We start from the raw sequence: 15,132 nt of genomic DNA on the forward strand, positions 1-15,132 counted from the left end.
TTTATACCTTATGGCCATTGTGTGAATGCTAGTATTTTGAAGTTACAGTACATACTTATAAATAATGCAACCCATCCTCTTGTTAGGCAGTTGTTTTTGTAACTGTGCAACATAGTACAAACATTTATGTACTAAGCATTTAGTATAATTTTGTATAATAATGTAACTTAACTAAAAAAACAAATTTTAGTTAGTGGTAATTTTTTATTTACTGAAGTCTCGAAGGCTGGCCTAAATGTTTTTTATGCTCAAATCAAACACACTACATATAATGTGTGGATATAAATAGGAGCTACCTTGGATATTAGGTGTGTATAAATAGCAGCTGCCTCGTATGGGCCAAGAGGCCTTCTGCAGGCAGTTATCTTCATTATGTTCTTATAAACCTGGGTTTATTATAGTTCTACATTCTCATATAAATACAACTTTGATAAACACAAAGGCATACACAAACATGTATCTATATACACACACACAGGCGGTGGAGACCAAAACTGTCTAGTTTCAAAGCGTTATAAGTAATGGGAAGACGGAACACTGCGAGTGTAGCTCTTGTCCTGTAACTACACTATGGTAATTACACACACACACAACAGGGGTGGGGAGGCCTTGTGGCTGAGTGAACAGACTTTGGGGTCGTAGTCTTGAGGGGCCCCAAGTTCGATTCCCGGCCGAGGCAGAAATAACTGGGCAGAGTTTCTTTCACCCTGATGCATTTGTTCACCTAGCAGTAAACAGGTACCTGGAAGTTAGACAGCTGCCACGGGCTGCTTCCTGGGGGTGTGTGCCATGTGTTAGAGAAGTATATGTAATAGACATAACATCAGAAAAAATAGATCGGTTAGAAAGGCGGGGTCCAAGACCTAACAGCTCGATTCTGCAGGCACAAATAGTAAACACACACGCATGCCAAATGTATTAGTACAGTACAATACAGTTTATAAATTAACCCTGAAGTCAAGAACAGCAGCTTTGAACACTGCGCCACATAAATTATATATACCAGTAATCTTACAAACGTTTTGACCTTACCATCTCCTTGGGTGTGATTTGGTAGTTATTTCTTAGGTTATAAAGAAGTAATTATCAATCAGGAAAAAGAACTTGGCTATATGGAGTATGATAGAATATGGTAGGTCCTGAGGAACACTCCATCTCTCACATTTGAGTACAATACTAGTACTCTGTGGTCAATTAAGCGTAATATTTGTTATGACAGCAACAATATTTTAATGCTACTGCTGCTTTAAGGCAACTGCCTCTTTGTAAAACCTGTCCATCTGGGGAACTGACTGGCCGAAGGTCTCCGGCATGGCCCTAAGGAGAAAAGTGGAGCTGATGACGGTGACCACAGCGTAGCCCAGGAAGGTGGTGTGGGCACCAAGGGACGACACACTCCACCCAAATGTCTTTGTGATAATAAAAGCCGATGCCCAATTGACAGCTACTACCACAGCCACAGCTTTTCCTCGCACTCGACTGGGCATTCCTTCCCCTAGGAACACCCATGGTACAGGGCCCCAGCCAAGCGCAAAGCCAATCATGTAAGCTAAGAGTGCCAGTATTGGCACCAGGTACAGAGTTTTAGCTATGGCGGCTATGGCGCCTCCTGCACTCTGTGCCCAGAAAAAGAGTGACAAAGTGAGGAGGGAACCCACAATTACAGCAGTTGACATACGGAGAAGATGGCGCCGCCTAAACTTTGCCAAGGCGACCATACCGACGAAGGTTCCCAGGAAGTTGACAACACCTAGCAACACAGCCGAGGAGCTGCCTTTCTCACCCTCCCCACTAGCGTCGAGGATATTGGAGGCGAAGAACACTACAGCAGTGATGCCTGTGGTCTGCTGGGCCACCATGAGGGCAGCCGACACACTAACCGGCCACAAATTGGGCGGGAGTATAATGTCTCTCATACTGACGCTTGCGTTGCTCTCGCTGCTGCTGCAACTGCTGTTGATTTCCTTCTGCTCCATTTCAGCCTGGTCTGTGCTGCGTCGTAGCTGCCGCAGAGCGGTCATCGACGCCTCTGTCTTTCCTGTTAAAATTATTTTTCTCAGCACGTTTTTAACAAGGAATATTTATTTATGATATGCCGCCACTTTACGTCCACCAACCTGAGTGTGGTGGTCATAAATGTGAAGAAACACCACAAAACATTTGTGACATCAGTGGCTAGAACGTATAATATCTAACTTCACGTTAACATTTGAAGGTTGTTTGTAACGGGTGTAGAACACTTTGGGATCATACAGGCAATTGTTTACTGTAATTTTTGTAAATTTTTGTACTAAATCTGAAACTTCCTTGATAGGTGTAATAGAAGCCATCAGCACCACACCAGATATCTCTTCGATATCTCCAGTCAGGCTAAATCTGTGCAAACACTCCATGCAAATAAAAGGGCCCACCCAGTCTTTGGAACTCACTCCCTGATGAAGTAAAAAAGTGCCCAACCCATACCCTGTTCAAAAGTAAAACCAAAAAAGTACCTAATTTCATCCTCATAGTTTCCTACCCTGTGCTTCAAACTCACACTATATCTTGTACTACCCACTTCCCCAAAATTAGTACCTTAGACTAATTAAGTATTTAATCTTTACCAGTATAATCACCTCTGTCAATTTATTGGTTGGTAATCTCACCCAACCCATTGTACCATCTTTAAATCAAATGTTATATTATTATACTTGGGGTTTGCACTTCTAAATTTTACTTACTCAGGCTAAAATACTAGATTATTAATTCAAACAGGAAAGGGATAGAAAGGAGCCACGTACCAGTACGTGTGAGGTAGTATGGAGTCTCAGGTAGAGGGTACAGGAGGAACACAACAGGGAGGCACATCGCTGCCCCCAGCCACGCCAGACCCCTCCAAGTGAGGTATTGCCCCGCTGCGAAGCTCACAAGCAGACCTGCAATAGTTTCTCTCGTCACCACCCTCTACAACACTACTATAATCAGTCACTACCTATCACCCAAGGAACAGACTTTCATTGTGGTGAGTACCGGGAGTTCTAATTGTATTTCCTGGAGGCTGTAGGGTCATTCAAAAAAGAGCTCGTGTAAAATTCACCCAAGTTACCCAACACACCAGGGAAGGTAGCTATCATGGTGTGTGCAACTTACCCAAGTTACCCAGCACACCGGGAAAGGCACTCATAATGTTCCTCAGCTCCAGCTCCACTATCTCCGGCAGGAAGACAGAGCCAGCGACGGCCTGCACGCCCATACACACTCCGCCCAACATGCGTCCGGCCACTACCCCGCCCACACCTCCAGACACGGCTATCATCACCCACGCTGCAGGAAACACAACAGAAGTTGAAGGTTAACACAAAGTGATAAAAGGCTGCTTGACTCCACACGCTTATGCTTAACTAGACTCCTAAAGCGTACAGCTTTAGCATAGAGTCCCATAATACAAAACATGACACAAATCTACAACAAAATAAAACATTTGGATACGCAATAAGACGCGTTCCTCATCCGAGGAAACTAGACTGAGAAAATGACTGATTACTTCACCAGCCTGGAGAAAAAAAAGTCATATAGGGAAAATAGGAAAATAATCAATGTTCAAATTGAGGAACAGCAGAACGACGCGATATAAATAGTAACGTTACAAACAAATGAGTCGCAGGGATGCCATACATTTTTTTTATGTAAGAGTTGTAGAGAAAGTTATGCACAGCACCAGTGGTCAAGAGAACCATTAAGACGTACACAGAACCAGTGGCCAGGTGAGATGAAGGAGTGTAGCCCTGCGGCCCAGACGCTCCACAAGCGGCCCAGAGACCACACTGCCCAGCAAGGCGCACGCAGGCATTACAGCTCCAATCCACGACTCCTGCAACACGTTAATCCATTATTCATCAACCCAATACTACTCCAACTCACATCAGGTCATTAGTAATCACCCATCTACTCCTGCAACAAACGTTATTTTTCATCAATCCACAACAAACACGTCAAGCCATTGTTCAACCACACGCCAAGACATTTTTTATCAATCCACGATTTCGGAAATTCATGGCATTATTCCAGCCTATCCTCAGGCTATGCTTGTCATAATATATAATTGTCTAAGTTGCGGCCGTCAACAAAAGATACGCTCATAAATTGTAACTCACTATATATTATAACAAAATATATTTTCTCATACAAATAATTCAGAACCTCATTCAGAAATTAGAACTATTATTCAGAAATGAATAATATTAATATATATTATAATGTAAATACTGCAGTATGATGGACTTGCAGTTTGAGACGTGTGCTTGTTGATGACACAGGGATCGCTAGCAGCAAGGGAAGTCATCTCTGCTATATGGGGGGAGCAATCTCAAGTTGAGTTGGGGCAGTAATGAGCAGCTGTAGCAGCTCATGTCTGCGATGGGGCTGTCCCAGATAGATGGTTGGTGGCCTTTAGATGGAGCTGGCCAGATAAATCCAATTGGTGGTGCACATATTGTCTAGGTAATCGGGAAGACTTTCACTGAGGTTAGGATAAGACCAAGGCCAGGACTTCAGGTCGGATGGGAAATTGCTTTTACTGTGGGTGATTATATATAAACTAATTGCTTTTACTGTGGGTGATTATATATAAACTAATTGCTTTCACTGTGGTGATTATATATATAAACTAAGTGCTTTCAGTGTGGTGATTATATATATAAACTAAGTGCTTTCAGTGTGGTGATTATACATGAACGTATGACCACAAAGGAAAATGAAACAATAAATTACACGAAACCGCTTAGGTAAAGTTCTTGTTTCATTTTCCTTGGTGGTAATATTTGTTTTCATATACATCATCATCATGTGTTAATTCTTCGTGTGTGTGTACTCACCTAGTTGTGCTTGCGGGGGTTCAGCTCTGGCTCTTTGGTCCCGCCTCTCAACCGTCAATCAACTGGTGTACAGGTTCCTGAGCCTACTGGGTTCTATCATATCAACATGTGAAACTGTGTATGGAGTCAGCCTCCACCACATCACTGTCTAGTGCATTCCATCTGTTAACTACTCTGATACTGAAAAAGTTTTTTCTAACGTCCCTGTGGCTCATGTGGGTACTCAGTTTCCACCTGTGTCCCCTTGTTCGCGTCCCACCCGTGTTGAATAGTTTATCCTTATCTACCCTGTCAATTCCCCCCTGAGAATTTTGCATGTGGTGATCATGCCTCCCTTTACTCTTCTTTCTTCCAGTGTCGTTAGGTGCATTTAACGCAGCCTTTCCTCGTAACTCATGCCTCTTAGTTCTGGGACTAGCCTAGTGGCATACCTCTGAACTTTTTCAAGCTTCATCTTGTGCTTGACAAGGTACGGGCTCCATGCTGGGGCCGCATACTCCAGGATTGGTCTTACATATGTGGTATACAAGGTTCTGAATGTTTCCTTACACAGGTTTCTGAAGGCAGTTCTGATGTTAGCCAGCCTCGTATATGCCGCCGATGTTATTCTTTTGATGTGGGCTTCAGGAGACAAGTTTAGTGTGATATCCACTCCTTGATCTTTCTCTCTGTCCGTTTCATGTGTGTCAATCATTCACGCGTTTCATGTGTGTGTGTGTGTGTGTGTGTGTGTGTGTGTGTGTGTGTGTGTGTGTGTGTGTGTGTGTGTGTGTGTGTGTACACTGGTAAAATTAGTTTACAAACAATAAGGACTGGCCTGTTCCTGGGTGATGGAGAAGTGTGGGTCGGCTCGCATGGATGGGAGCGCGGGGGAGGTGTAGCCCATGGCCAGGGCGCCCGCCAGGCCCCCCATGCCCACGGAGGCCGCCCCCATGGCCTGGAAACAAATACACTTATCTGTAGACATGTATCATATTACATTACCTGTCCAACAACTGCTTCACAATATTCCTGTTTTCTCATACGTGTCTGTTAACCGGTTGCAAGTTAGCAAGATTTAAATGTTTCCTTGAACTGGACTAGCATGGCGGTGTGAGCCGGTCACGTCCTGCATTCAAGATCAATAACCGAGAGGATATAGTCACTATATATAAGATACTGAGAGGGACAGACCATGCTGGAAACACACATGTGTCGAAGTCAACAATCATATGGCCGAGGGTGCTCACCAAGTGGAATGCAACGAAAAAAAGGTTGTAGAAACCACCTGTACATACAATTGTAATCAAGTTTAGTTACGACATAGAAGTGGAAGGCCAGGAAAGTTGAAACCAAATACAAGGTACCCGGAACAACAGGAGTAAAAGCTCGCCATAGTGAACAACACAGTGGGCACGAGTACAGTGGTAGTGCCCCCGGAGCTCGTAGGGGTGCCCCTACATGCCCCGGAGCTCGTAGGGGTGCCCCTACATGCCCCCGGAGCTCGTAGGGTTGCCCTTACATGCCCCGGAGCTCGTAGGGGCGGTCCTGCATGCCCCTGGAGCTCGTAGGGGCGGTCCTGCATGCCCCTGGAGCTCGTAGGGGCGGTCCTGCATGCCCCGGAGCTCGTAGGGGCGCCCTTACATGCTCCGGAGCTCGTAGGAGCGCCCCTACATGCCCCGGAGCTCGTAGAGGTGCCAATTCCTCCCTGAGCGGCTCAGGGGTAATACAGCCAGCGGCTCACTACATTAATAGCGAGCCGCTGGCTTCCTCGTCGAGGCCTGTCATGACACACATGTAGAACATCTGTCAACACACCTGTCATAGCACTACTGGAAGTAGTGTCAGGTCAGGCAAACCCGTAGAGCACTTGTCATAACACATGCACACTATGACACCTGTGGAGCACCTGCAAGTTGTGTAACATTATCTCCAGGTAGAGGACGTCCACCACCACACTGTACTGCAGGTGGCGTCCTGCAGGCAGGCTCAGGCATGGCACCTCTTGCTGCCCCTCACCCCGACCTGCTGCATCAGTAACACCTTTGCAGTGTTCACGTAAGCTCCTTGAGCAGCCTAGGTGAACACTGAGGCCACACACACACACACACACACACACACACACACACACACACACACACACACACACACACACACACTCTGAGACCTCACAAACAAGCGACCTCACATCACCATTAAGTGCTTAATTGCACACTAGTTTCTCTATCAGCTATCTCACCCTGTCAGAGTAAAAGAGACAAATGTATGTGTATGCATGTGTGTGTATATATATGTATGTGTATATGTACGTATATGTTTATGCATGTGTATAAAGTATATGTGGAAGCTGATCAGAATTACATTTCACCTTGTAAATGTACATTAATGACACTATGTAAAAGACACATCGAACACTTTATGTAGGGCAGACGTAAATCTGCGTAACTATGTATTTACGTATGTAGGTTAGCCTAGCATTTTAATAGCACCGAATCACCTTCTGTGGTTGATTGTTCAATAAATCCCTTAACTATATGTTTAACACATCTCTAACCCTGTCCATGGAGAACAGAAGAAATGTATACATGCTGGTTATCATTGTAAATGTGTGGCCACGTCTGTGGTAGAAAATAATAATAATAATAATAATAAATCCTTCTGTAAATCGTAAAGTAGGAGTTTACTCTACTTAACGCTGACGTTACTGATGGTGTGTGATGATATCTTACTCACCTGGTAGATCACATAAGTAGTATAGCCCGCCTGCTGCCCCATGCCGCCCGCTGCTGTGGTCGCTTATACTCCAACACCGAGTCTCCTGCCAGCCACCTTCCCCGTCTCTGTTCCCAATATAATTGTTATCTATAGGATCAGAAGATCTAGTGTTGTAGTGCATTTCAACTTAGATTAAATTGGTAAATACATTTTATTAATTTGTAAAGAACATATATATATATATTTATTTATTTATTTATATACAAGAAGGTACATTGGGTTTATGAGAGTACATAGCATTGAGGTTTTTACATTCTTTGTAAAGCCACTGACACGTATAGCGTTTTGGGCAGTTCCTTAATCTAACAGATAATTTTAAGTACGTAATTTGTAGCAAAATTTGAAAATTTTTAACAGGTACATTGTAAGAAAATTTGACAAAGATTAGTAGCTACATTAAAGTAAAATTTGAGGATTATCAACAGGTACATTGTAGCATAATTTGAGGATTTTTAATCTAAGAAAATTAATCTAAGACTAAACAATATCCAAATTAGTAACAAAGTTGATGGTAAATTCCTTGATGAACTCATCGATAACAAGCTGAATTTCCAGGAACACATTCTAAATATTGCAAACAAAGTTTCTAAAACTGTTGGCATTCTTTCTAAGATCAGATATTATGTACCTCCCCCTGCCCTGGTGACGCTCTATTACTCTCTCATCTATCCATATCTCAACTATAGTATTTGTGCTTGGGGTTCTACTACCCAGAACCAGAACTATCAAGGGGGCCTCGTAGCCTGGTGGATAGCGCGCAGGACTCGTAATTCTGTGGCGCGGGTTCGATTCCCGCACGAGGCAGAAACAAATGGGCAAAGTTTCTTTCACCCTGAATGCCCCTGTTACCTAGCAGTAAATAGGTACCTGGGAGTTAGTCAGCTGTCACGGGCTGCTTCCTGGGGGTGGAGGCCTGGTCTAGGACCGGGCCGCGGGGACACTAAAGCCCCGAAATCATCTCAAGATAACCTCAAGAAGAAGATAACCCAAAATCACCTACGTCCTCTAATTACCCAACACATAGCTGCTATTAGAACAATACCTAACTCAAACACTGACTCCTCAAGCATTATTATAATCAACTTCTTTCATTCTATCACTCCATAACGAAAGTAAATGAGTCATTCAGTCCTGGATGACGTGCTATGTAGGTCAGTGCGAGAGACGTCTCGACTTGCTCTAAGAGTAAACATGGAGGTATATACCTCTCTCCCGGCGGTCAGCGCGCTGACACTGAAATATCAGCAGCAGCAGCAGACAGGTGTGATAAAGGTGTGCAGAAACAACTGGAGCAGCAACAAGAGTGACACAACTTCACGTGTCCCCGCTGCTTCTGACACAGTTTCACGTGTCCCCCGCTGCTTCTGACACAGTTTCACGTGTCCCCGCTGCTTCTGACACAGCTTCACGTGTCTCCGTTGCTTCTGACACAGTTTCACGTGTCCCCCGCTGCTTCTGACACAGTTTCACGTGTCCCCCGCTGCTTCTGACACAGTTTCACGTGTCCCCGCTGCTTCTCACACAGCTTCACGTGTCTCCGCTGCTTCTCACACAGCTTCACGTGTCTCCGCTGCTTCTGACACAGCTTCACGTGTCCCCGCTGCTGCTGACACAGCTTCACGTGTCCCCGCTGCTTCTGACACAGCTTCACGTGTCTCCGCTGCTTCTGACACAGCTTCACGTGTCTCCGCTGCTTCTGACACAGCTTCACGTGTCTCCGCTGCTTCTGACACAGCTTCACGTGTCTCCGCTGCTTCTGACACAGCTTCACGTGTCTCCGCTGCTTCTGACACAGCTTCACGTGTCTCCGCTGCTTCTGACACAGCTTCACGGGTCTCCGCTGCTTCTGACACAGCTTCACGGGTCTCCGCTGCTTCTGACACAGCTTCACGGGTCTCCGCTGCTTCTGACACAGCTTCACGTGTCTCCGCTGCTTCTGGCAGCTTCCTTTGTTTTGGCTGCTTCGCTTGAGGAGTCTAGGCCAGGAGAACTATTTTCCCAGTTTCAGCTGAGTCTCTCATTAAGATCAAAATTTACTATAGGGGTTATTTTAAGCAACAACAGCAGCAGCAACAGCAGCAGCAACAACAGCAGCAGCAGCAGCAGTAGCAGCAGCAACAGCAGCAGCAGCAGTGACAGTACTGTCTTCACCACCAACGTTGCCGTCACCTCAGGGTAACATCGGCAACATACGGGAAGCAAACATTAGACCAGCATTTAAAACCCTAAGTAATGATTCTTTCGACACAATCTACACCATCTACGTGAGACTAATGCCAGAATATGCAGCATCGGCATAAAATCCACATCTCCTGAAGCATTAAACTAAACTTGGAAAACTGCAGAAGTTTGCAACAAGACTTTAGTACCTGAATTACGAGAACTAAGATACGAGCATAGATTAAGGGAATTCAACCTTACAACTTTAGATAAAAGGAAGAGTAGAAGGGATATGATAAGGACATACAAAATACAAACTACTGAGGGAAGTGTAGGTGGTGGAAACGCAAGAGTCAAAGAAGTGTAAGAAAATTATTTTACCTGTACATGTGGTCATTAGCTGTCAAACTTTTGCCTCATTTAATAACAAAAACAAAAAGTACCTAATTTCATCTTCGTAGTTTCCTACACTGAGCTTTAAATTTGCTCTGTATCTAGTGTTACCCCAATCTCCCAATCTTTATGTACTTAATTCAAACAACTTTATCATTGTGTTCATTGCTGTCTTCTTTTATGTGTTAGCCATATGCTGTATTGTGCCTACTAAGTTTTGTTAAACTACCATTCAAGCTGTCATTGCAATCATTCTGAGCTACCTATGTGCTTTAATATACCTACAATTTTTCTATCATCTTTTATTTTTTTTCTTGCTATGTAACTGTTATCATTTTTATAAATTTTGCAAGTATTTACCTACTTATAAGTTTCTTAGATTAAGGACCTTCCCGAAACGCTGCGCATACTAGTGGCTTTACAAGATTGTAATTACTATGCTATGTATCCTCACAATCCCAATGCACCTTCTTGCATATATATATATATATATATATATATATATATATATATATATATTATATATATATATATATATATATATATATATATATTATATATATATATATATATATATATTATATATATATAAATAAATAAATAAATAAATAAAGTGGAATGCACTGAAACAAGAAATCAAGGAAGACATCCCCATCCAAAACCTCAAGGCCAGATTCCCGCCAGATAAGACAAAAATTACGAACATCATAAAAAAGACCTGAGGGTTGGAGGGTTGAGTTCACACCTGAACCTCTCTCTCGAAATCAAACGGATAACATCAGAGGCGTATGCTAAGTTGGCGTATGGCCAACTGCCTGAACGTCTATCGGGATGTTGTATACCACATGCTAAACTAGTTTTGTAATATCAAGTTCAAGTTCAAGCATGGTTAGTAAAACAAGAAAATACATATCAACGGAATAGAGTAGCTTAGGCTTCACCAGCGTGGAGTCCTTAACTGGTCAAAAACAAGACGAATGTGGAGAAAAAGTCCAAGGTATGCTTCTAAACTAGCCCCAGAGCTGAGAGGTATGAGTGATGAGGAACTACTACATCAATTAACATCAAGTCACTGCAAGATATTAGATTTAGAGGATGCGTGATTAGGACGTACAAAACTTTATGGGGAACTGACAGGACAGATAAAGGCAGATTTCTGGTGTAAGAGAACTGAACTGATGCAATGACAAGAGCCCAGTAAGCTCGGCAACTGTAGACCAACGGATTGTATGTTAACAGATGAAACCAAAAATCAAAATCTCAAACCCTGCAAGCACAATTAGGCGAGCAGTGTTAGGTTATGTAAGTACCATACCGACGCTGCCACCCCCCACCCCTTGCGTCACCACCACCCCCCTGGCGTCACCACCACCACCCCCCTGGCATCACCATCACCCCTGGCGTCACCATCATCCCCCCTGGCGTCACCATCATCCCCCCTGGCGTCACCACCACCACCACCCCCCTGGCGTCACCATCACCCCTGGCGTCACTATCATCCCCCCCTGGCGTCACCACCACCACCCCCCTGGCGTCACCAAGGCCACCCTGTGTAGCCCTCCTCACCTTTAAATATACTCCAGATGCTGAACTAAAAGGTTTCAACACTTTACAGCCGCAAGATAAAGTACACCTGGAGGGTTGTGGGACGTTGATCCCGTGTTTGATCGTTTGTTCACTTGAGATAGCTCGTTATCAGCTGCGTCTGGGTACAAGTGACACCATTAACAATTCAGAGGGTTTTCTTCTTTTTGGGAGATGTACAAGGTACACGCTGCTATACCGGCAATTAAAGGTATACCTTAATCTCATCCTACAGGTGATAGTGGAAGGTGCACCGTGCCATACTCATCCTGCAGGCGGTGGTGTATGAGGGTGCACAATAAGCTACCGCTCACAGCATGAGTATGGGGTGCACAAGAAAGTGCCGCTTACAGGATGAGTATGGGGTGCACAATAAGCTACCGCTCACAGCATGAGTATGGGGTGCACAATAAGCTACTGCTCACAGGATGAGTATGGGGTGCACAATAAGCTACTGCTCACAGCATGAGTATGGGGTGCACAATAAGCTACTGCTCACAGGATGAGTATGGGGTGCACAAGACAGTGCCGCTCACAGGATGAGTATGGGGTGCACAAGAAAGTAGCCATGGCTGCAGCAACGGGGGAGCTGAACCTACAGACGAGTCGAGAAGGTATAGTACTAGAATTATTTTTCCCTCCGTGTTAGTATAGGGCAAATCGAAACCATTTGGTGCATTAGGGACCGACTCCTTACATGGATTTAAACGTAGATATATGACAAACATCACGGTATTAATTATCACACCCGCCGATTATTGGTCGAGCTAGAGGTCAGTTCTAGCAGCTGAGTAAACACCCACTTAGCTCTCTAGTCTGGTGAAGACTGCTAGGTAACTTAGAACTTACAGCTGTACACATATGGTGTAAACACTCACTGTACCTGGAGGCAGCGATCTTGCGGTGTAACTGTTACTGACCAAGGGGACGTCTGCTGCTGGGGCCTGAAGCACAAACTGTGATATGCTTAGTAATGGTTACACGGTTCCTTTCGAGGTGACGCCACGGACTGATGAGGTGACTCCACGCACTGATTCACACTTAGATACGGTATCAGGCAAGTGGTGCTTAGGATACTGGGCCCAGAAGCTGTATATGTACTGGCCAACACAGCTGTTGTGTACTACTACACTCGCACTCAGCAGGACGTCACCCCTGGCTCCATCTTCTCCTGCTCCCACTCCTGCCAGAACTTATCGTATAACGTAAAATGGCAGAGGAGATGGAGTGCACGGAGGGTTAGTACTGAGAGTCGGTACCAAGAGTGAGTGCTCGGCGTGAACACTGAGAGTGAGCCCAGAGAGAGAAAGGTTGTAGTGACACGCTAGACTAGAGGAGCGTGATCACCACTTCCTGTGTTGTTAACAACATCTAGCCTCTATCACAACACTCTCCCCATTACTCAATTTCCTAAGTTGTGTTATTCTCGTCACAGGTTAGCGAGTGTCTTTGTTGTTGTGTATAATACCGAGTGTTTAGCGCCACGCTGCTCCTACACTAAGCTGTTAAAGCTGCTAATCTTCCTCCAGTAATTTTCACATTATCATCACCTTCGCTCATAGGCTACGGGTTTTACGCTCTTATATAAACATCATTTTACACCATAACTTTAATAATATCTACTTGTTTTATTAGCCAAATATTTATTGTGCTAATATTAACTCATTAATCACTTAATACCCTATATAATTAAATAATAATTAATATTTAACACAACAACGTTAATAATTGTTAGCGTTATTAATCGACTTGTAAGAAACTCCGAGTTTGTAAAGCGGCTAAAATGTTCTTAATTTTAGTATTGTCCATTTAGACTAATTGTTACTAACCAGCGCCTATTTTTTGTAAAGATATTGATAAATTCAGTTAACCAACCACCGCCACACGAACCATACATTGTTGTTGTTGTTGTTTTAGATTTAGCTACTCGGAACGAAATGTCAATGTAGCACGGGCTATGGTGAGCCCGTAAGTGTGCTCACCATAGCCCGTGCTATGGTGAGCACCATAGCAAATAAATAACCATACATTATTTATGTCCCATTACATACTGGAGATGAAGGAGGGGTGAAGCACAGGTTCATCGTACACTGACGTGTCCACATACGAAACCTTTACATATATTTTCTCCATTGTGGCAGCTTAGTCTGTATTTATTAAACAGTTTACGAGCTTTGGAAACGCTGCGAGCTCATTCTCGACCCAAGGAGCTCAAATACTGTTTAATAAATGCAAACTCAGCCGCAATGATTAAGAAAAGATGTACAGGTTTCGTAAGTGTTTGTTGAATCCTGGGTGAAGACTACAAGAAGGTGAGGGCTTATCTGCAAGAAGTGCAGAGATAGAAAGAAAAAGAAAGAAAGAAAATATAAAAATATGATCGAATTAATAGCCGGAAAATGTGCATTGCCACGGAGCAGTTCATTCTACTCATAATAAAAAGAAGTGAACTAGAAAAGCAAACTAAGCCCTTGGTTAATAGATAAGTCAGAGAAGAAATGTATGAAAATATAACAGCAAGACACGGATAGCAATAGACACACTAAAGATCCAGAAAATAGTACACCAAAATCAAGAGGGGAAGCAGAGAGGTAATTTGAAAACGACATAGCAGCAAAAGCTAAGACACAAGCAACGATGTTTATAGCTATCTTTATAAAAGGTAAAACAGGTCTACAGTTTTACTGGTATAAAACACCTGCCATTTGTCAATACTAGAATCATTTATATAAATCATTATTCAGAACTAGCGATGTCGAATTAATTAGACAGCCACCACTGTTGTAATTGATGTAGGTTACTCAGCTACCCGTGCAATGTGTATTAAATATTAATCGAAATATTTTTAATTCATTATTATCCTCGCATCAGTTCCGCAATATCTGCATGATTGACGGTAAAAGCATTTCACGGAGAAATCACATTATCGTGATATATCAGTGCACAAACCCAACAAGACGACTAGAGCATGTTCTAGTTCCCATGAACGACTAGAGCCTGCTTGGAACACCCAACAAATAGGTTCGAACCCTCATCACGTCTCCTGTGGATTTGTTAGTAAAAGCAATTGTTGGCATTTTATATACACGGTAGTATTATACCGTTAACGCAAATCCGTCTGTAATGGCGAAACTTTTCTTATTGATCAGTGGATTTTGCAATGGAAATTGCAAAATTATAGTTCTTACCGTGTTGCGGAGCTAGATAGTGACCCAGCTGGCGATTGCAGACGCCGCCACACTGACTACCAAACTCTTGCCAGACGTACCCTATATCATCCCTTGCTGCCAGACGTACTCACACCCAATATCATCCCTTGCTGCCAGACGTACTCACACCCAATATCATCCCTCGCTGCCAGACGTACTCCCACCCAATATCATCCCTC

The 15,132-nt window shown here is 43.7% G+C and overlaps 2 protein-coding genes across 4 annotated transcripts; both read right to left on the reverse strand.

The window, feature by feature from the left end:
- Positions 1-184: 184 nt before the first annotated feature.
- On the reverse strand, positions 185-15,047 carry LOC123774068 (facilitated trehalose transporter Tret1). 3 transcript variants are annotated; one of them, XM_045768202.2, is made up of 7 exons: positions 14,933-15,047; positions 7,566-7,672; positions 5,671-5,790; positions 3,727-3,850; positions 3,130-3,303; positions 2,781-2,915; positions 185-2,038 (listed from the first exon to the last, which is right to left on the reverse strand). In XM_045768202.2, the coding sequence occupies exons 2-7, from the start codon at positions 7,605-7,607 to the stop codon at positions 1,236-1,238; spliced, it is 1,398 nt and encodes a 465-aa protein (XP_045624158.1). In that variant the 5' UTR covers positions 7,608-7,672; positions 14,933-15,047; the 3' UTR covers positions 185-1,235. The 3 variants fall into 3 exon arrangements, with proteins under 3 accessions (XP_045624158.1, XP_045624156.1, XP_045624157.1); XM_045768200.2 differs by lacking the exon at positions 14,933-15,047 and adding an exon at positions 12,628-13,158; XM_045768201.2 differs by lacking the exon at positions 14,933-15,047 and adding an exon at positions 12,623-13,081.
- Positions 9,155-10,164, reverse strand: LOC138359564 (tol-Pal system protein TolA-like). The gene is made up of 3 exons (XM_069318908.1): positions 10,149-10,164; positions 9,670-9,776; positions 9,155-9,583 (listed from the first exon to the last, which is right to left on the reverse strand). The coding sequence occupies exons 1-3, from the start codon at positions 10,162-10,164 to the stop codon at positions 9,155-9,157; spliced, it is 552 nt and encodes a 183-aa protein (XP_069175009.1).
- Positions 15,048-15,132: the final 85 nt, after the last annotated feature.

The sequence above is a fragment of the Procambarus clarkii genome, chromosome 91 (assembly GCF_040958095.1).
Source record: "Procambarus clarkii isolate CNS0578487 chromosome 91, FALCON_Pclarkii_2.0, whole genome shotgun sequence".
NCBI classification, from domain to species: Eukaryota; Metazoa; Arthropoda; class Malacostraca; order Decapoda; family Cambaridae; genus Procambarus; species Procambarus clarkii.